The 21,971-nt window shown below is 47.4% G+C and overlaps 1 protein-coding gene across 12 annotated transcripts in view; it reads left to right on the top strand.

The window, feature by feature from the left end:
• Positions 1-21,971, top strand: part of LOC137414383 (uncharacterized) — a 92,801-nt gene that overhangs the window by 37,952 nt on the left and 32,878 nt on the right. The window contains exons 8-9 of one of the 12 annotated variants that reach the window (XM_078770024.1): positions 17,709-18,364; positions 18,477-19,462. The exons of 10 other annotated variants lie outside the window; for them this stretch is intronic. In XM_078770024.1, the coding sequence (XP_078626150.1) occupies positions 17,709-18,364; positions 18,477-19,331 (1,511 nt within the window). In that variant the 3' untranslated portion in view covers positions 19,332-19,462. Of the gene's footprint in view, positions 1-17,708; positions 18,365-18,476; positions 19,473-21,971 lie in introns of those variants that run through there. One more of the 12 variants, XM_078770025.1, reaches the window with a different exon arrangement.

Here is a 21,971-nt window from a genome sequence, read left to right on the forward strand (position 1 = left end):
CTCTCTCTCTCTCGAGCGCCTGCCTCTCCCTGCTCAACTGAGGTGGGGGCCTCGCACGAAGGGTTATATTGCCACGCCCAGCGAACCCTCTGGAATGTCCAGCCACACCCTGTCAGGCGATGTCGCCTCAGCCCTGATTGGCTGGTGAGGGCTTACCGGTTCCGCCTTGATGGCTGCTTGACGTGGCCACACCCCCACCCTTACGCTCCGCCCACTTTTCGGGCCTTACCTCGTGTCCTTTGGGCTGGTTTGAGCGAGCACCCTTGCCAGCAGCGAATCCTGCTGCCAAAGGAGGTGGATTAGCCGAATCGGGGCACGGGATGGAGGCTGCCCAACGAAGTCGATTCGGAGGGTGGCTGCAAAATGGACGGGGGCCTACTCTTATTTGTTTTACACAACGCAGATGCAACTTTTGGGAATGGCCTTATCCTAAACACATACTATGAAATAACTAATGTCCTAAGGTGACCTACGTGTTGCTTGTGGCCTAACTATGGGGTGCAACCTTTAGCCTTTAATGATGTTACTTGTGTGGGTTCTCAAAACCGCAACACTGCACCCCTCCTTTCGCCAGGCTCTGCCGAGCCGAACCACATACCAGTGAGGATGGCCGGATTTGATACCTGGGTCAGGACTACCTTTTAAATTAGTGTGACACTTAGGTGTAGTTTCCCTCTACATTTAACCTCACCCTCTTCCTCTTCCCTCAGATCGGCAGTCTGCAGCCTCCTCACTCTCTGAAGACCTGGACAAAATCACAGACTGGTCAAACATGTGGAACATGTCTTTCAATCCTGACAAATCTCACACTCTTACTATGTCTCTCCGAAAAGATCGACTGGACAACCCTCCCATCTACTTTCTCAACAATCCTCTCCAAGAAGTTCTGTCGCTCAAGCTTTTGGGTCTCACCATCTGCCATGATCTTTCTTGGGAAAACCACATTTCCAAGCTGGCCTCCAAAGCCAGTCGCCGACTGGGCATCCTCCGTCGTGCGAAGTCCTTCCTAGGCACACCTGAGCTCCTCACCACATACAAGGCTTTCATCCGCAGCTCAATGGAATACTGTTCTCCCCTATGGGCTGGTGCTCCTGCTTCACACCTGGCTCGGCTTCACGCTGTTGAATCCAAAGCTTTCAGAATCATTGGAATCTCCCGCGATGAAGCTATCTCTGAGGGCCTTTCACTCACTCACCGCAGGCAGGTAGGTGGTCTTTCTGTCTTCCACCGACTCCTCTCCGGCCTTGCTCCCCCAGCTCTCTCTGTGCTCTGTCCCCCAAATATTCCTACAGGTCGCACAAGATCTGCCAGCCACCCTCTGATGGTTAAACTGCCGAAATCTCGGCTCTCTGCTCACCTTCACTCTTTCATTCCTCTTTTCTCCCGCCTCTGGAACAAACTCCCACACTCACTTCAATCACACTCCTCCCTCCAGGTCTTCAAAACAGCTGTTCACCACCATCTCTTATCTTCCCCCATCCAAAACCTTGATCTTTTTTACCCCAACTAATTCACCCCAGATCCACCTTGTTTGAAATTCCAACTTCTTTCCTGGAAGTCTTGGCAGTGTCCATATGTTTTATACCTCCCCCCCCCCCCTTCTCATGCCTCCCCCCCAAAGCCCTCTCCCTCCCACAGTTCTCTCGATGTCTCCATGTCTCTCGGTCCCTGCTCTCAAATGTTGTGTTTGTGTCCTTCCCCCTCTCTCCGCATCTTGTCTACCGCTCCCGATGTTATTTGTTTTGTGTGTCTGTTTGTCTTTCTGTGTGATTAATGTTCGCTCTTTCACGAGCCTCGATCTTGTATACAAAACAAAACAAAACAAACAAAAAAAAAAAACCCTGAGTGCGATAGTTTTAAACACTAGATATGTCCCACCTGCTGCGTTGTGTACTACCTAACTGACTCATGCCCACAATTAACCGAATTACGGAATTATTCGCAAACTACACATAAAGCCGGTGGGAAGCATGTTATTACAAGACTACTACTAATTATTTACAACTACAACCCAGGACCTGTCTTTTGTGGGAACAAGAAGGAATTTTTGAAAAGAGGAAACACCGATTTCACTGCACTGCACCAATACACCATACACCCATATGCACCAAAAATAAACAAAATGCACAAAAAGCACCATCACCAAAAATGCACCAAAAACATTTTAAAATAATCAGTGATGTCTTGTGCTTGGCTGCTGGGCCGATGGATCTTCTTGCTTCTGGCTTCATGGATCTTCGGTGTGCCATCGTTAAAGTTTACTATCTTTTTGTCCGGGCACACCAAAGATTAATTAATAAAAAAGGGCACAAACCGTGTCCGCTTTTTATTTGGCCAGCAGGGCCAGCGTAGGTAGTCCGACTGCATGGCATGTGCGCCACTTAAAAACAGTGGTCCGCAAGCAAGATGCTGCTGGCAGCAATGGTCTGCTCCAGCAAAGGTGCCAGGCCACAGAACGTGTGGTCCATATGGTGTACCGGTGCAGACGGCAGGCAGCAGGGTGCAGCGCAAGAGTGCAGCTGCACAACTCATGGCACCTGCACACTCCCCTCAACCAAAAGACCATGGGTCCATGAGTGGGGAGGAAGACAAAGCAGAGGTTAGCGGGGGCAAGGGCGCAAGGGTACATGTCATAACAAGGCAATGCGACATGAGGGGCACGGGAGAGCGAGCTGAGAAAGCTCGTCCCTACTCGTACGTCACCCCCCATGTCAATCTACACTACCATTGCCCTTCCCCGTATTTACACAATTTACAAATTCGTCTCTACCGTCTCGTCCTCCATATCTCCCCAAAACCAAATTCGTCTCCAATCGCTCCCAAGAAGGAAGGGATGGAATCACACACAATGTCTCACCCACGTCATGATGCGTCTTTCCATCCAAACATTTGCGAAAACCTGATGTGGAGTCCTGTCACCTTGGTGAGTGGGTGTGGATGGTGCGAAGAGATTTCATCCTAGCTATCCTTCTAATAACATTTAACTCTTTAAACTAGCCGGGGTCTTGCCCTGCCAATCCAATTGGCCTCTTTAAATTATGCGGTTCTAAAAACCAATTCCCATTGACCATCCTGTGGTGCCTCCCAAATTTAGGGTCTCACTCCCCCATTTTTTCAACACTGTGCCCTCGCACAATTTCGGGGCTGGGTCGTGTGGCTCTACTAGCAGGTCTACCTACCTGCGCACCTCCGCCACTGAAGTCGCCACCCGAGCTTGCTTAGCTCCTGCGACTACCCTAACTTGGGGAAGGCCCTCCTGGCTCTCTCACCCCACTAATGCCCTTCCTGGCATTGGGCTACCTGCGTCCTCTCTTAGGATCCTCGGGCCCCACTGAACTCTACTGAACTCTACCTGGCTCCCAGAGCCTACCTGCGGCGCCTACCTACCAGAGCCTACCTGCGGAGCCTACCTACTCGGCGGAGTGCCCCAATAACCATACTTACCAACAGGCTCACACGCCCAGCCATTCCACTTACTTATGCACCCCTCCAAGCAATACTTTGCTACTACACGCACCACAGATGTCAATATCCAACAAATTTACCTAAACCCTCTACCTAACTTTAAACTACCCTCCCCGGGTATTCGTGAAGGGGTCCATCTTCCCCCATTCACTCCTTCGCACCATGCATTCCACGCCACTCATTCCACACACCAATTATTCCCGGCACACCTCTTGTGCTCACATTCCTTTTTCCACTTGCACCCCATGCAAGTCAATTCTCTCAACACAATTCCACTTGTCCTCAACACACCACTTATACACTTTTACACACACACAGCATCATCTAACTAACTACTTCCCTCTAATACTCATGCTTTCCCGTCTTCCCTTACACTAAGCACTTCCCTCGTCATTATCATCCATCTAATCTCTACGTCCCCTCGACCGGTACAAATGTCTCTACTTAAATCTTGTCCCTACCGTCATTTCTCTAAATCCCTAACAATATTCTAGCCCGCCCTCGGCTAGTTTACACTGCCACCCCATAATCTAAAGCTCATGTGCCCCCACAAATGTGAGGAATGGTCAGGCGACCATCCCTCCACACCGGGCACTACTCCCACTACCATCACCCCCCAGTCCTCTCGCACTACGAGCCCCCGTCATTGGAGGTACTGGGTCCTGCCTCGGCCTCTAAGGCCGAGGCGATCCATGAGGGCGCCTGCTTGCCGGTGTAGGGTCTTATCCGGTCGGCATGGATCCGAGGGAGGGCTCGTGGCCCCATTTTGATCTTAATGACCACGTCACAGATTTGCGACAGGACAACCCCCGGGCCTTGCCAGGGAGAGGTGAGTTTAGGACACCTGCCCTTTCGCCTCCGGGGATTGAAGAACCAAATCTTCATCCCCGGAGCGTACTGACTCCCCTGGCTCTGGTGGTCGTACCTGCGCTTCATCTTGGCACCCGCCAGCTTAAGCTGGCGGCGTACGAAGGCATGGACCCTCTCCATGCCTTCCTCTAAGTGACGTGCATAGCCCTCCCCCGGCGGTCTATCAGTGGACTCTGGCACGGGACTGCATAGCAGGTCGGCGGGAGCCCGCAACTCCCGCCCATACACCAGCAACGCTGGACTGCATGCGGTGGCTCCGTGCTGGCTAGTTCGGTAGGCCATTAACAAATACGGGAGATGTTCGTCCCAGTCATCCTGACGGGTGGTGGTGAACAATGCCAATTGTTGAACCAGGGTTCGGTTGAACCGTTCCACCATCCCGTCAGATTGTGGTCTTAAGGGTGTTGTTCTGGTTTTCCTAATTGACAGGAGTCTGCACACATCTTTTAATAATTGACTTTCAAAATTTCGGCCCTGGTCGGTGTGCAGCTCCTCCGGAATCCCATGCCTACATACAAATCCTTCCATGAAGGCCTGTGCCACCACCCCGGCTTCTTGGTTGGGGAGGGCATAGGCCTCCGGCCACTTGGTGAAATAGTCCATTACAACGAGGATGTACTTGTTACCTTGGCGGGTGCGGGTTAGTGGTCCTAGAATATCCATAGCCACCCGCTCAAGGGGGCCCCCCACCTGGTGTAATTGAAGGGGGGCCCTCATTCTCTGTGCTGGTCCCTTTTTAGCAGCACAGGCGTCGCATCTCCGACACCAGTCCTGTATATTGCGCCCCATATTTACCCAGTAGAACCTCCGGCAGACCCGAGATGTTGTCTTTGTCCTGCCCAAATAGCCGCCGTGGCGGGTACCATACACCTGCTGTAATATTGTGTTCTTAAATTTGTCTGGGACTATCACCAGCCAGGAAGTTCTCTCAGAGGGAATCGCTACCCATTTGCGATACAAGATGTTATCTTTCAATTCCAGGGTTTGCCACTGGGCCCAATATGCCTTTGTTGGCGCCCCGAGGGGGGTGACCTATTCCCCATTAGGTCTTTTCCCTAATCGAACCCATTCGTACACCGGTCCCAGTACGGGATCCTCCCGCTGGGCCGTGCTCCAAGCCAATGTTCCAAATTCTTCATCTGCGGTTAGTGGCAAAATTGGCCCTCACCCGGGTTGCACGGACTACGAGGGTAGGGGTGGAGTCTGCCAATTGCTCCCTCTCCTCGTGTCTCGCACAAAATTTACAGTTTTCCCCCAAACAAGGACGTCGAGAGAGTGCATCGGCATTCCCATGGGCCTTCCCGGCCCTATGGGTCACACTGAAATCGTACTGCTGCAACTTTTCCAACCACCTTGCAATTTGGCCCTCAGGTTCCTTGAACCCGGAGGAGCCATTGCAGGGAGGAATGGTCAGTTCGAACCAGAAATTTCCGCCCGTACGAGTACGGGTGGAAATGGCTCATGGCAGCCAGCATAGCCAATAACTCTTTACGAGTGACGCAATAATTTCGCTCGGGCCTACTCATGGCCCGACTATAATACGCGATCACTCTCTCCACACCCCCCTGTGTCTGGGACAAAACTGCGCCCAATCCTTCCTGGCTTGCATCCGTGTCCAGGGTAAATGTCCCGTCACTAGTGGGGTAAGCTAGAATGGGTGCGGATGTCAAACACCCCTTCAAGGCGAGGAAGGCCTCTTGGCACTCCCTTGTCCAATTAAATCTCGTCCCCTTCTCCGTAAGCCGGTGAAGGGGCCGGGCCAACTCTGCAAATTTTGCCACAAAGCGCCGGTAGTAGGAGCAGAGTCCCAAAAATCCCCGCACCTCCTTGATGGTACGTGGTGCGGGCCGCTCCTCTACCGTTGTAATTTTGCCTGGGTCTGTTTTTACCCCCTCGCGACCAATGACGTGACCTAGATAGGCCACCTCTCTAGCAAACAAAGTGCACTTACTCGGGCTCAACTTCAACCCTGCCTGTCTGAGGCACCCAAACACCTGGTCCAAATTAGCTATGGCTTGGGGGTATGTTTTAGCATGCACCAGGACGTCATCCAGGTACACCAGGCATGACTGCCATGGCATGCCGCCCAGTACATGCTCCATCAATCGTTCAAAGGTGGCGGGGGCGTTACACAAACCAAACGGCATCACAGTGAACTGATACACAGCCCCTTACCTGTGGAAAATGCTGTTTACTCCTTCCTTGCCCTATCCATCTCCACCTGCCAATACCCACTCTTGAGATCCAATGTTGAGAACCAATTTGAGCCCGCAACGGCATCGAGGGTATCGTCAATTCTTGGCAGGGGATATGAGTCTTTGAGTGTCACGTTGTTTAGTTGGGCACAGTCCACGCAGAAACGCGTGGTCCTATCTTTCTTTTTTTACCAACACAACAGGTGACATCCAAGGATTTCCCGAGGGCTCGATGATACCTGCATCGAGCATTTTTTCTAACTGCTCGTCAGCTTCCTCCCTCTTGCTCCAAGGGAGCCGTCGGGCGGGCTGACGAATAGGCCGGGCCTCACCGGTGTGGATCTGATGTTTCACCAGGCCCGTACGTCCAATATCCTCGGAGGACAAGGAGAAAATATCCAAATGGGTTTCAATTAATTTGTGTAAGGCCTCCCTCTGGGTATCCTCCAACTGTATGCTACTCCTGTTTACCATCTTACAAATGGGATCGGGCCAATTCCTACCATTTCCTTGGGACTCCCTCTGGGGCCGGCTCGGCTGGATGTTCTCGCCCCTCACTGCCGCGACTTCATTAACTGGGGTGCAGCCGGCTATCTTCGTGCCCCGTCCTATAGTGCGTGGTTCCGTACTAATGTTAATTACTCGGACGGCCACCACTGGCCCGTCCGTTTTTACGAGGGTGCGGCCCACGACTAAACCCGGGATGGACTGCGCTGCCACCGGTTCGACCAGGCCGCAGGGCTCCTGCCATGTTTGGCGAGCTAGCCATCGGGCCGGCACTATTGCCTCGGCCCTGGGGCCTCACGTCCCTGGGGTCACGGCCTCACCTGGGGTCACGGCCTCAGAAGCCTCCAGTTCCGTCCTCTCGGCTGTGCTCACCCCTCCCAATGGCAGCTCATCTATTCCCACTTGCAGGGTCCCCCGGCACAAATCGATTTTACAACCGCTGGCAGTCAAGAAATCCAGCCCAATTAGGCATGGGTCGCACACCTCTGCCACCCAAACTTCTATCACCCTCCTTGCCGACCCCAACTTGAGGGTTACAAAACCACGCCCAATGATGGGGGCCGTTACCCTGGTAGCCAGCTGCAAACTATGATTTTCCAGGCGCTGGATTTTATCCCAGCCGTCTGCACTCGAATTAAGGATCACAGGGCTGATTATCGTGGCGCTAGCTCCTGTGTCCACTACGGCGTCTACCCCCACGCCGGCTTCCGATCGTCTTGGCTATGCATGGCACGATTTAATTTAGGTTTCTAATAAAATTTCGGCCGCTCGTAATTTTGAGTGCGTTAGGCGCACTTTGGGTCCAATCCCACTCCCCGACACCAATTGTTGCGGATCTCAAACGTCGGCCTTCCCCTTATCAAGGGGGGATTAATCCCCTTGTCCTTTTACGGGCCGACGCGATCCCGAGGCTATCACGTTCCTTCCGGTCGGTGTTAAATAGGGTTGTTGGTCGAACTAGTCCTATTACCTAAGTACTAACACCTAAGTACAAGTAATTCCTTTGAAGCTATGAAATAACCCCACCCGAACCACGGCGTTAGTGGACACGCCGAGCGAAGCGAGCCGCGATTCGGGCCGTTATCAGGAACTAACCCGATTGGAGCGGTTATAATCGTGCAGCGTTTACCCAATGGAGGAAATGACTAAAACGGTCGGATTAAGAGGAAAACCAGGAAGAACAGGTAATTTATTTACACTTTGTACAATTAGAAGAGGAAAAGAAGAAGAGAATGTACAGGGAAGAGGAAGAAGCAGATACACAGGGCAGCCTTAATAACAGTCTTAACTTATCCCTGGACACGGGCCCGTTCGCACTCAGACTCAGGCTCACTCACACGGGGTTTGTAGATGGTCGGGTTGAGGGTCCAAGGGTCCACAGCTCGTCCGGTCCCCGACTCGTACCGTGCAGATGGTGGAAGACGGCAGGCAGCTCTCCGCGTGGCGTAGGCGCGAAGCAGACAATTATATATTGGGGAAAGGTAGGTTGGCGATTATACGGCGTATGTAATACTTGTACCGGCGCCTTTATCCGCGCTCCTGGTATTGCTATGAGCGTTGCGCCACTTCCCCGATGGTGATACCAAGCGCCTTTTACCAACGTCCTTCTGCACGCTGCAGTCCTCTGCAATGTGTGCCGCGCGCCAGCCCTTTGTAAAGCGCAATCAATCAATCAAGGCTTGTCACCGCGCGTCTCTTCCTCTCGCAACTCTGCACACGAACCAAGCCTCAACTCAAACTCTCTCTCTCGAGCGCCTGCCTCTCCCTGCTCAACTGAGGTGGGGGCCTCGTGCGAAGGGTTATATTGCCACGCCCAGCGAACCCTCTGGAATGTCTAGCCACACCCTGTCAGGCGATGTCGCCTCAGCCCTGATTGGCTGGTGAGGGCTTACCGGCTCCGCCTTGATGGCTGCTTGACGTGGCCACACCCCCACCCTTGCGCTCTGCCCCCTTTTCGGGCCTTACCTCGTGGCCTTTGGGCTGGTTTGAGCGAGCACCCTTGCTTGCACCAGACGCTGCTGGCAAAGGAGGTGGATTAGCCGAATCAGGGCGCGGGATGGATGCTGCCCAACGAAGTCGATTCGGAGGGTGGCTGCAAAATGGACGGGGGCATACTCTTATTTGTTTTACACAACGCAGATGCAACTATTGGGAATGGCCTTATCCTAAACACATACTATGAAATCACTAACGTCCTTAGGTGACCGACGTGTGGCTTGTGGCCTAACTATGGGGTGCAACCTTTAACCTTTAATGATGTTACTTGTGTTGGTTCTCAAAACCGCAACTATATATATATATATATATATATATATATATATATATCAGGGTGGAGCTTATTTTTGAACTTTTGAAATATGATCTTCTTACCTCTCAATTTGTTCCTATATATGAAATAATAATTCAGGCAAAATATGAGCACAATTGAACAATATTTAGGGGTAGCTCAATGATGGTAAAGTTTCTGATACCCCAAAGCTGCGGCCGCCCTTTTATTTCGCATACTACTGATAATAGATTAATTCTGTTGATAAATTAAGAACCCAATTTTAACTACTAAGTAAATTGACACTCTCTCCTATCATCATACATACAACATGCAATCATTGTGGTAAAATTAATACTGGGAACACAGATAAAACCTTTAAGTTATAAAACTCTGTGCTCCATTAAATAAATAATTACAGTAGTAATATGTACATTGTACATACACAATATCTGTTATAATAAAAGAGTAAAATGTTCGTTGAGCTAGAGTCTGCTAGACAATAAATGCTAAAATGAGATGTAGCGCTGACCTGGGAACGCTTATCACCATAGTATCTAAAAGTAAACACTGTACATAGGTGTATCACAGAACACTATTTGAAAATAAAAACGAAGTTATCACAGGCTTTGCAGAGAATCACAGACACAATGGGTGTATAAACATGGTATAATATTATCACAGATTATAGAAGCATAATCATTGTGGTTCAACTGGTTCATATCTATTATCCAACCAATCATCCGAATCCCATTGTTTTGCTGATAAATTGATAATGCAAATTTTCCATGAATTTATATTCCAGACATGTTCAGACTTGTTTACTGTTTGGACTCAATGGACTGACTATGCTGACTAAGCAACAGCTGCAACACTGTTGCAGCAGTATGTTTGTGTAATTGCTTGAGGCATTGTGCTCACTGCTCAGTTATTAATAGAACTGTTTGAATTTTCTTGATTCTTAATTTCTTAATGCTATGTTCTATTTCTTTCAGATTCATATCTGATTGAAAATGTCATCTGTGGAAAAAGCAACACGATCTCAAACCAAGTTGTATCTCCTTGGCAACTCTGTGACTGAATTAAGTGGCAGCAAGTTGCCATCATTGCGTATGGCTCTTGGATTCTTCCTACATCACCATCTCGATCTGAAGGAGACCGTAAGACAATCGTCGGATGTTACCATCACGGAAATAGCTAACTTTTGGAAGAAAGCTAGAATCCCGATGAGAGCTCATCAAAACTGCCAAACCAAGCTTGAGCAGACATTTGAAGAATGGCGTCTTCTGAAAAAGAACAAAGCGCGAACGTCACCAACTCAACTCGTGAGAGAGTCGGCTTTTGTTTCCAGGCTTGAAGACCTTTTTGATGTCGCTCACGCTGATGCTCTGACCAATACGTCAGTATTACAAGAAGACAAGGATTTCTTGTTAGCCCAGCGAGAAAAGGGAAGAAGGGGGTCGCTGGCTGGAGTAGATGTAAAGCTTGCTGCGAAGGAGAAAACGGCGTCCAAAAGAGAGGAGGAAATGCTTGCCAGGCGACAGCGAATGGAGCAAATGAAACAGTTAGCAGCTTCTACAGCTGAACTGATTTCATCTGGTTCTGAATCTGAAAACAGCTCAGCAGAAGATAGTGAAAAGATGGAAACTGGGGACAATGCAAGTGAGGGAGCTGCTGGAGGCATCACATTTCAGACACGAAAAAGAAAGAGGGGGCGAAAAACTGTCGTTACTGAAGAACTCGCAGCCGCTCTCAATCGCACAAAAGTGTCAGACCGCAAAGCCGTTTTTGTTATAGCAGAAACTGCCAAAAGCTTGGGACAGAACATTGATGAACTTGCTCTAAACAGAGACTCAATTCGCCGACAAAGAGTACAACACCGAGTCCAGAGATCTGCAAATATAAAGGCGGAGTTTCAGGGTAACGTTCCCCTTGTTGTTCACTGGGACGGCAAACTGATCCTTGATCTAATTGGAAAAGAGAAGGTTGATCGCCTGCCAGTATTGGTTTCAGGGAAAGGAGTTTCTCAGCTACTCACAGTTGCCAAGCTTCCATCTGGAACAGGCGAGGCTCAGGCTGCTGCTGTCTTTGGAGCCATTGAAGACTGGGGCGTAGCCGACAGCATCTGAGCTATGTGTTTTGACACGACCAGCTCAAACACTGGTCGGATCGCTGGTGCCTGTGTCCTCCTAGAGCAGAAGCTTGAGAAGGAGCTCTTGTCACTAGCTTGCAGGCATCACATTATGGAATTGATAATTGGTGCAGTGTTCCAAGTTTGTATGGGATTGGGAGCCAAATCTTCTCCCGAGGTTCCACTCTTCAAACGCTTCCAGGAATACTGGGGATTCATAGACACGGCCAAGTATGAACCAGGGATTGCAGCTGATGATGTGGCAAGTCTAGTGGAAGACATAAAGCAAGGCACTATCGATTATGCCAACAAGCATCTTGAACAGAGTCAGCCAAGAGATGATTATAAAGAATTCTTGGAACTTGTGATTGTCTTTCTCGGTGCTGCTCCTGCCAGAGGAGTGTGATTCATGTCACCCGGAGCAATGCACCATGCCCGCTGAATGTCCAAAGTAATATACTGTCTCAAGATCTGGATGTTCAAGGCTCAATTCAAACTGACTCCTGCATTCAAGGACAAGAACTTGGAAGATTTCGTCACAGCAAGGTCAATGAAACTTCTGCGAATGATGGAACTTCCAGATGGATTTCTCGCGGTTGATCCGGACTTGTGGGATGACAGAGACGACTACAAGCAGGCTGCAGAAACAGTCAACTCTCTAAAAGTTGTCAATGACTACGCTGAACGTGGAGTGGCACTCATTCAGGAGTACAGTGGGTTGATAACCCGCGATGAAACTCAGCTGCAATTCCTGCTGCAAGTTGTCGAGGACCATCGCAGAATGTACTCTGCTAGCAGAAAACATACACTGTCCGGGATGCCATGAAAATAATAAATTTGGGGTTTGCTGGACATTGTCAGACTGATACTATGAACTCTGTCAGAAACTGAACAAAGAATTCACTGTGTTCACGTGTTCAAAAATAAATACTGTGTTCAAGTGTGTTGTTTAAAATAAATTAAGATATAGTCTGATATACTCGTAATTCGTTGAATTTTTATAATTTTCATAATCTTTGCGGCCCTTGAGCTACCCCTAAACATAATAATTTAGTGCTCAAACTTTTTCAACAGTGTTTCTAAATTATATGGAACAGATTAAGGGGGTAAGACTTTCAAAAATAAAAATGTAGTTTTTCAAATTTTTTAAAGCTCCACCGTAATATATATATATATATATAAAAACAGACTTGGCATTTAATATGGAATTTTTTTTTTTTCTTGACTTGGGCTTACTTTCTTAACTCAGTATATCAATCTGGTGAGTTTCTTTTACACTTTGGTGATTTATTTGTTAAAAGAACCATGTCACTGATTGTCTGTCGCAGCAAGAAGTCAACAACAGGATTATATCACAGGTGGCGTGGCAAAATGTACGGACAGGTGCATTTGATGATTGGCTTCACAGTCAGGTATACTAGGGTTGTTGCGTTCTGTATTAGTGGAAAACAACTGCTGCACGTCTCCAAAAGTTATTGCCGCTTCCTGTGGAGATGGTCCGTCAACTCGACAATGCTGTTTGTCATGGAGTGGTGGCTTTACGAAATTATGGCATGAAACAGCGTGCTATTGCTCGGCAGTATGGCATCACTCAAGGTCAGGTGTCAAAGATCCTGAAACGAAATGCTCGGGGTGTCCCGACTCCAATCCCGAGGCCAGGACGTCCCCGCAGAACCACAAGGAGGGATGATCGCCAGCTGCACCGGTTAGTCCGCAATGGCCGTACCAAGTGAGCTAATCGGCTTAGGGCTGAGTGGCAGCAACTGACAAATGTGCCTGTATCCAGAAAGCTAGTCAACCAACGACTGGTTCAAGCAGGTGATCGTGCCAGGCGTCCCCTGAGAAAGCCACGCCTGAACAGACAACACCGCCAGCGTCGATTGCAGTGGGCCAGAGAGCACCGTCAATGGCAGCCAGGACACTGGAATCACGTGATCTTCAGTGACGAGTCTAGATTTCTGGTCTATCGTCAAGATGGCCGCGTCCAAGTGCGCAGACAAGTGCATGAAGCCTACAACAAAGATTGTATAGTGCCAATAGTCCAAGCTGGAGGTGCTGGGGTGACCGTTTGGGCTGCTTTTCATGCAGGGGGCAAAACTGACCTGGTTGTTCTGAATGGAAACCTGAACCAGTTCAAGTACAGGGCCATTCTGGAAGAAACATTGCTTCCATTTGCTCGTGCAGCCTTTCGAGGAAACTTTGTCTTCCAAGATGACAATGCACGGCCTCATCGTGCTCACATGATCCAACACTTTCTTGCTGACCGTGGTGTAGAGCATATGGAGTGGCCTGCCATGTCCCCGGATATGAATCCGATCGAGAACTTGTGGGCAGAATTAACGCATCAAATCGACCACTTGGACCAGCAGCCGACCTCTGTGCGTGAATTGCACAGGCTATTGTCACTGCATGGCAAGCGATTCCTGTCCAAACCTTGGCAAATCTCGTGAACAGCATGCCTCCACGTGTACGTGCTCCTGAATGCTCGTCGGGGTTACACGTAGTACTGAACTGTAATTTTACTTTCCGTAATCTCAGTCGTAATTTAACTTTTGTTTTTGTTAAAAAGAAATTGGGCTAATGTGCAAAATAAAGAGATACTTCTGGAAAACGTACAGAAGTTTAACACAGTACTATCCATGAATTGAGACCGATATCAGTTTACATCACTTTCAAGGATCAATTTATTTGTTTCGAAATGTCAAATGTGGTTTTTGTTTCTTTTAAAGGTCACATTAACAAAATCTAGAATAATTTCAACATAATTCCAATGAACTTTTGGTTCTAAGACATCTTGAAAAGTAAGTTCACCCCCACAAAAAAAGATTCCATATTAAATGCCAAGTCTGTGTGTGTGTGTGTGTGTGTGTGTGTGTGTGTGTGTGTGTGTGTGTGTGTGTGTGTGTGTGTGTGTGTGTGTGTATGTATATATATATATATATATATATATATATATATATATATATATAGACACACAGACTTGGCATTTAATGTGGGATCTTTTTTTTTCTTGACTTGGGTTTAATTTCTGAACTCAGTATGTCAATCTGGTGAGTTTCTTTTACCCTTCGGTGATGTCTTTGTTGAAAGAACCATGTCACTGATTGTCTTTCGCAGCAAGAAGTCAATAACAGGATTATATCACAGGTGGCGTGACAAAATGTAAGGACAGGTACATTTGACGATTGGCTTCACAATCGGGTATATAAGGGTTGTTGCGTTCTGTATTAGTGGAAAACAACTGCTGCACGTCTACAAAAGTTATTGCCGCCTCCTCTGGAGATGGTCCGTCAACTTGACAATGCTGTTTGTCATGGAGTGGTGGCTTTACGAAATTCAGTTTAAATCGATATCAGTTTACATCACTTTCAAGGATCAATTTATTTGCTTTGAAATGTCAAATGTGGTTTTTGTTTCTTTTAAAGGTCACATTTACAAAATCTAGAATAATTTCAACATAATTCCAATGAACTGGTTCTAAGTCATCTTGAAAAGTAAGTTCACTCCCACAAAAAAAAAAATTCCATATTAAATGCCAAGTCTGTGTTATAGATACTACGGCATGCCCGTACTATATATATATCTAAAATTATATCCCCCCCCTCTATTTACATGAAATGGTTTGGTCCAAAGCGAACGGCTTGCGAGTACGGTGACAATCCCCCCCCTCTATTTACATGAAATGGTTTGGTCCAAAGCGAACGGCTTGCGAGTACGGTGACAATCCCCCCCCTCTATTTACATGAAATGGTTTGGTCCAAAGCGAACGGCTTGCGGAGTTTGGTAAAGAAATCGCCATAGCGTGCACGTAATTAGTTTTAAAACATAGTTTAACGGCAACATAGTTTGCCAACGTGAAATAAATGAATACGCTCTCAAATGTGCCGTCCGAGGCAGAGTCTGTTCGCCACGTTCGGCACACGTGATAGCTCGCTGCTCTCTGATTGGTTGAATCGTTTTTTGGACATAGCTCGGTAACTACTTCTCCGATTAATATGTCGCAAATTAGTTTTAATTAGTTTTACAACATAGTTTAACGGCAACATAGTTTGCCAACGTGAAATAAATGAATACGCTCTCAAATGTGCCGTCCGAGGCAGAGTCTGTTCGCCACGTTCGGCACACGTGATAGCTCGCTGCTCTCTGATTGGTTGAATCGTTTTTTGGACATAGCTCGGTAACTACTTCTCCGATTAATATGAAACCTTGAAAAGGCACATCCTCGGGTCCCCAGCAATATACCTGGCAAGTTTAAAGTATATCGGACCCGTGGTTGTCGAGAAACAGCGGTCACAGACATACAGACATACATACATACACACAGAGATTACTGGAATTATAGATAGATATTAAAAAAAAAAACTAAAAAAAAACCACCTTTAGAGGCCATTTTTCCCCGCAAGCGGGGGTTGGCCTTTTTCGGGAACTGTGGTTGTTGTTGTTTTTCGGTCCCCTTTTTGAAGCAATGTTTTACGGCCGGATGCCCTTCCTGACGCCAACCCTTTTTGCCGCCTTTAACGACAAGCAGGGAATTACCAGTGAACTGGTACTCAATTAGCCGACCTCGGAAGGATGACAGGCTGAGTCAACCCCCCTGGCGTTAATTCAGCGATTGACCGGGATTCGAACCTAGGATCCTAAGCCGGCACCCTAGCCGCTAGCCCAACACCAGGGACTAATATATATATATATATATATATATATATATATATATATATATATAACACACACACACATACATACACATGTTTAGTGCCCTCCATAAGCATTGGAACAGTGAAGTCAAATTTGTTGTTGTTGCCATTATACTCAAGAAATTTGGATTTGCGATAAGAAGATGAGTATGAGGCAAGAGTACAGAAGGTCAGCTTTTATTTCTTGGTATTTATATGTATCCATGTTTTACCATTGTAGAACAACATCACTTTTTATATTCATTCCCTCCATTTTAGGTAAGCATAAGTATTGGAACAGATTAATTAAAAGTAATTTAAAGTTGTATAACAGTTAGTATTTGGTTACATATCCCTTTTATGCAATAAGTTCATCGAACTTGTGACCCATTGCCATAACCAAACTCTTGGTATCTCCCCTTGAGATGCTTTGCCAAGCCTGTACTGTAGCCATTTTCAGTTGTTGTTTGTTTTGGGGGTTTCTGACTTTAGTCTCGTCTTCAGCAAGTGAAATGCATGCTCCATTGGATTTATTTCAGGAGATTGACTTGGCCAGTCTAAAACCTTCCTCTTTTCCTCTGGTTACCTCCTTGGTTGTGTTGGCAGTGTATTTTGGGTCATGGTCTTGCTGCATGGTGAAGCAAGACCCAATTAATTTGGAGGCATTCTCTTGTACAGAGGCAGACAAAATGTTTCTATACACTTCCAAATTCATTCTACTGCTGCCATCATTAGTTGCATCATCAAAAAAGATGAGTTAGCCAGTTCCACAGGCATCTGTGCAAGTCCAAGCCATGACACAATGATGAAGAAGCACTCCGCCATGATTCACAGATGAGATAGTATGCTTTGGATCACATGCAGTTCCTTCCTTTCTCCACAATTTTACCTTTCCATCGCTTTGGTAAAGGTTTATCTTGGTCTCATCTGTCTATAAAACTTCGTTTCAGAACTCTGCAGGCTCACCTCTGTACTTCTTGGCAAATTCTAATCTGGCCTATGTATTTTTGGTGCTGATGAGACATTTGCATCTTGCGGTGTAGCGTTTCTAATTCTGCTGTTGAAATCTTCTGCGAACGGTAGATTGTGACACTTTCACCCCTGCACTTTGGAGGTTGTTAGTGATGTCACTGACAGTTGTTTGAGGGTTTTTCTTCACAGCTCTGATGATTTTTCTGTCATCAACTGCAGTTGCTTTCCTTGGCCGACCTGGTGGTTGTCTATTGCTAAAGGTGCAGTCACACTATGACGTTTTAGAGAAACTTATATCTAGCGTATGAAAAATCATAAAATAATGTCAACACGTCGGCATACGCCCAAAAAAGCATCGAAAATTCTACAGCATGAATAAATTGGGCGTATGCATAACGTATTGAACGTATACATAGCGTATGTCTAACCTATTAGTAACCTATCACTAACTTATATATAACTTATGACAGCGTATCACAGCGTATCACAGCATATGGCCAGCGTATGTCCAGCGTTCTCGACTTATGCCCAACGTATGAGTAACTTATGAGAAACCTGTGCGCAGCGCGCTCGGCGTGTTGCCGACGATCACGTGACGTTCTGCATAAATACGGCGCCGATCTCTACAGTACCGCGAGCTATCAACATCAACATGGCACCCAAGAAAACGAAGAAGACAGCAACCGAGACGTCTGCCAGGGGCCGAGGTAGAGGCAAGAAGAACACATCTACACCATCATCCTCACCATCATCGTCCAAAGCCGCCGATCCACTTGCTCATGATCTCCCTGCTGTGCCCCAAGCCGGCTGCTCGCAGTCACCACGCTCTCCATCTCCTCATTCTGGTGATGGTTCCCGTGCCTCCCGTGCCTCTTCTGTTGACTCGGATGCTGCATCAGTTTCCTCCACCTCCTCCCGCCAGTCTGATGACAAGACCAAGAAGAAGAGGAGGGCCAAGAAGACTGCTTGCTCCCTGTCAGTGCAAGATGAGGAGCTCATGCTTGAGTTCCTCCAAGACAATCCTGTCCTCTGGAACATGAAGATGACGGACTACAGGAGGACTGACAAGAAGGGCAAGATATGGGAGGACCAGGCACAGTGGATGGGCAAGACTTCAGAACTCCTCAGGAGATGGTTTAAGTCACTCAGAGACAACCACACACGCCTTGACAAGAAGAAGAGTGGGGATGGTGCTCCTGAGCTCACTGAGAGGGAGGAGTGGATCATGGCAAAGTTCGGATTCCTGAAAACCGTCATCCGACACCGTCCTGAGCCCTGCAATAGTGTAAGTATACAAATATTTTACTTTTTCTGGACCTCATTGTTTTAATGACAATTCAATTTGCATTCATTTTTGCATTCATTTTACTTATGATTTTTATTATTTGTCTTTGCAGGTGAAGGCCACTATTGACGCGCATGAGGGAGACCTAGATGCTGCTGAGGCTGCCTGCGCCGAGCAGCAAGTTGGTCTCAAGGAGGCTGACATCATCCCTACCCTCCCCTCATCCTCACGGCGCAAGCGGGCTCACGACGACGACGGCGCTCTCCTGGAATCCCTCCAGAAGAGAATGCAGGAGTCCGGCGAGATCCTCAAAGGCCTCAGCCATGCACACCAGCAGCCCATCACCGAGCGGACCGCCTTCGCCACCTACGTCCGTGACAGCTTGATCAGCATGTCCAAGCCCAAGTTCAGGAAGACGAGATCAGCTATCAACAAGATGCTGTCGCAGTTGATGGAGGAGGACAGTGATGATGACATCCCAAGTTCCATGGGAGGCCCCGCCATGCCTCAACTACGTCCTAGTTCGGCACCATCCTCGTATGTCTCATCACCATCTGAGATGTACCAACCACCTCCCCACATGTGGAGACACAAGGTGCCACCTGCTTCAGTGTGGGGTTCACAGACACAGGAATACATGGAGAAGTACATGCAGCAACCAATGCAGTATCAGCAGCGTCTTGCTCCGCAGATGATGCCTCCTCCTCTACCTATGTTCACCCAGCAACAGCAACAACAGCAGCAGCAGCAACAGCGCACCCCCACCTCTGTGTCTGCGGCTTTGGGATCGGCTGTCCAGGCACTCAACCAGAGTCCAACCACCTTTGACAGCAGCCTTTCGAACATTTCCAGCCTTTCAAACATGTCAGGATTGAGCGGACTAATGAACCTGTCTCCTGGGATGGAGATGGGAAACCAGGATGTGGATATGAATACACCACCACCACCAGCAAAGAACCATCAGTGACTGTACTGACTGTTGTGCCATCCTAGAGATGAGCAGTGACTGTGTTTTATATGTTGTACCATTATTACCATTATTATCATGTGCCATTATTATTGATCAGTTGATCATTTCAATAAAAGTTTAATCAAAGATTTTCAAACTTAAATTTGGTGTCTATCATAATTTTATATTTGTAATTAATTTTGCCCATTACTACACTCTACACTACACTCTACACTACACTTTACACTACACTTTACACGACACTTTACACTCTACACTTTACCCAATGTCTCCATATGTACTTATTTTATTACTTATAAATTGATGTATTTCATTTTTATCATAAATGAAACAAAACAAGAGTTCATTTTAAAAAGACAAATTGATATTTTATTTATTACAATAGACATATGAAATGTCATAATATTTAGGCAATGCAAACATGTGGGTGGTCAACATGACCAGTGAAATGCTCCTATTTTAACATATCTATCACATATTTATCACATATTAAAATCAACGAGGTTATCTAGATCATCCTGTCTTGCCATGGGACTGCACTGGCTGAGGAGTTGGCCCAGTGCTTGAGGAGATTCCTCTGTTTCTTTCCTTCCTTGGAGGAGGTGTTGCTGCCAGAGACTGTGTGGGTGTCTTTCAAGTTACGGCCCTGTCTCCATGCTCCTGGGATGAAATCGCGGTTCATATTCTCTGCACGGTCGAGCTGCTGGTTCTGGAGTCCTGGGTACCGGGTCCTCATCAGGTTGTGCAGGACCATGCATGCTTTGACGATGACCTTGACGGTGGAGGGGTGATGCTGCATGGTACTCAGCAGAACCTGGAATCGGTTTGCCAGGATGCCGAAGGAATTTTCTACTACCCTCCTGGCTCGGGAAAGCCTGTAGTTGAAGATGCGTTCATCATTCGTCAGAGCCCGGAGGCTGTACGGCTTCATCATGGTCAGTCGTAGGGCGAAGGCATCGTCGCCGATGAAGAAGTAGGGCACATCCTGGTAGTCGTTGGGAAGAGGATCGGGGTCAGGGAAACCTATGGTACCATCTTCAGCGCATTCCCTCAGCTCAGAGTCATTGTAAATCTGAGCGTCTGATGCCGATCCTGTACCACCGACATCTGCCCAGTTGAATTTGTAGTCAGCATCTACAAGCGCCATCAGAACAACGGAGTAGAATCCTTTGTAGTTGTAGTACATGGACCCAGTCTTTGGAGGACACCGGCAGGCAACGTGCTTTCCATCAAGTGCCCCACATGTATGGGGGAAGTTCCACTTTTCATAGAACTTGTCAGCAATGGCACGCCATCCATCAGGAGTGGTGGGGTAAATCATCACCTCGTCCATGTATTCATCGATGATGGCTTGACAGACTTCTCGGACGAGGAGTGACTGGGTGTTGTGAGGGACCCTCCAACCGAACTTCATTGAGGCATACTTGCTCCCAGAGGCAAGGTGATGCAAAATCAGGGCAAGCTTCATGCCAGGCTCCAGGGGCTCCCTGTACCAGGTTTGTTGCTTGGTGATCCTGGGACCCACTCTGGCTAGCAGCTCGTCAAACATCTCGGGGGACATCCGCATGAAGTTCTTGAAAGATGCTTGGTCCTCGTTTCGGAGTTCCACCAGAAGCTGGTCGTACAGGCCAAACTGCCGTCGCCTCCCGATCAATGGTCTGACCCAGACCTTCCCCCGTCGTTGACCTCTTCTCCTCCTCATCCTATTGGCACGGATCTGGTGAAGTGCCAATTCGATGATGTCATACTGATGTTGGAGAACGACTAGTTGGTATTCTTGTCGAAGCCTCTCAGGATCCTCCATCTTCTCTGATGATGGGTGGAGAAGTGATGGTGAGCTACTCACAGGCCCCCATATATACAGTGACCACAAAACGCTGGCAAAACGCCAATAATACGCCAGTTGTACGGTAGAAACACGTTCAATAAGTTACTCCATTGTCAGACATACGTCTAATACGTCTGAATACGTCAATATGCATTGCAGATACGTCAGATATAGGTTATATATAGGTTAGAAGTAAGTTACTCATAGGTTATCAATAAGTTAGCTGTACGGTACACCTTCATGCCAACGTATCTCGACGTATCTCGACGTATGAGTAACCTGCCTCTAATGTATTTAACGTATGTCTAGCGTATGCCTAACCTATGAAGAGGACGTCGGCATACGCCCAAAATTTTTGTGCATGCACAAAAATTTCTTTCGGCCTCTGCGTACAACAACGTATGCCAGCTTATACCAGCGTGCTTTTAACGTATACAACTTATACCAAACCTACCCCTAACTTATGTCAACATACACCAGCGTGTTGGTGAAAATTCACATACGTCGGCATAAGTTACTGCTATACGTTATAGTGTGACTGCACATTAAGTACACTAGTGGTTTTCCTTTTTAAAGATATAAATTGTATTTGCTCTGCCCAATTTTTGTGCTATGGTTCTGATTGAGTTATTCTGTCATTTAATCTTCCAAATTGCTTGGTTTTCTTTCATCGACAGTTCTCTGGTCTTGATGTTAATTTATACATACTGACTCCAAAAGCAGACTCCCATGGCAAAAGCAAAGGCTAAAACCAAGACTAGACATTCACAGAGCTGATCTTTTATGTGTGAACAATGAATGCAACAAAA

Source organism: Myxine glutinosa, chromosome 1 (assembly GCF_964187855.1).
Source record: "Myxine glutinosa chromosome 1, kmMyxGlut1.1, whole genome shotgun sequence".
Classification (NCBI taxonomy): Eukaryota; Metazoa; Chordata; class Myxini; order Myxiniformes; family Myxinidae; genus Myxine; species Myxine glutinosa.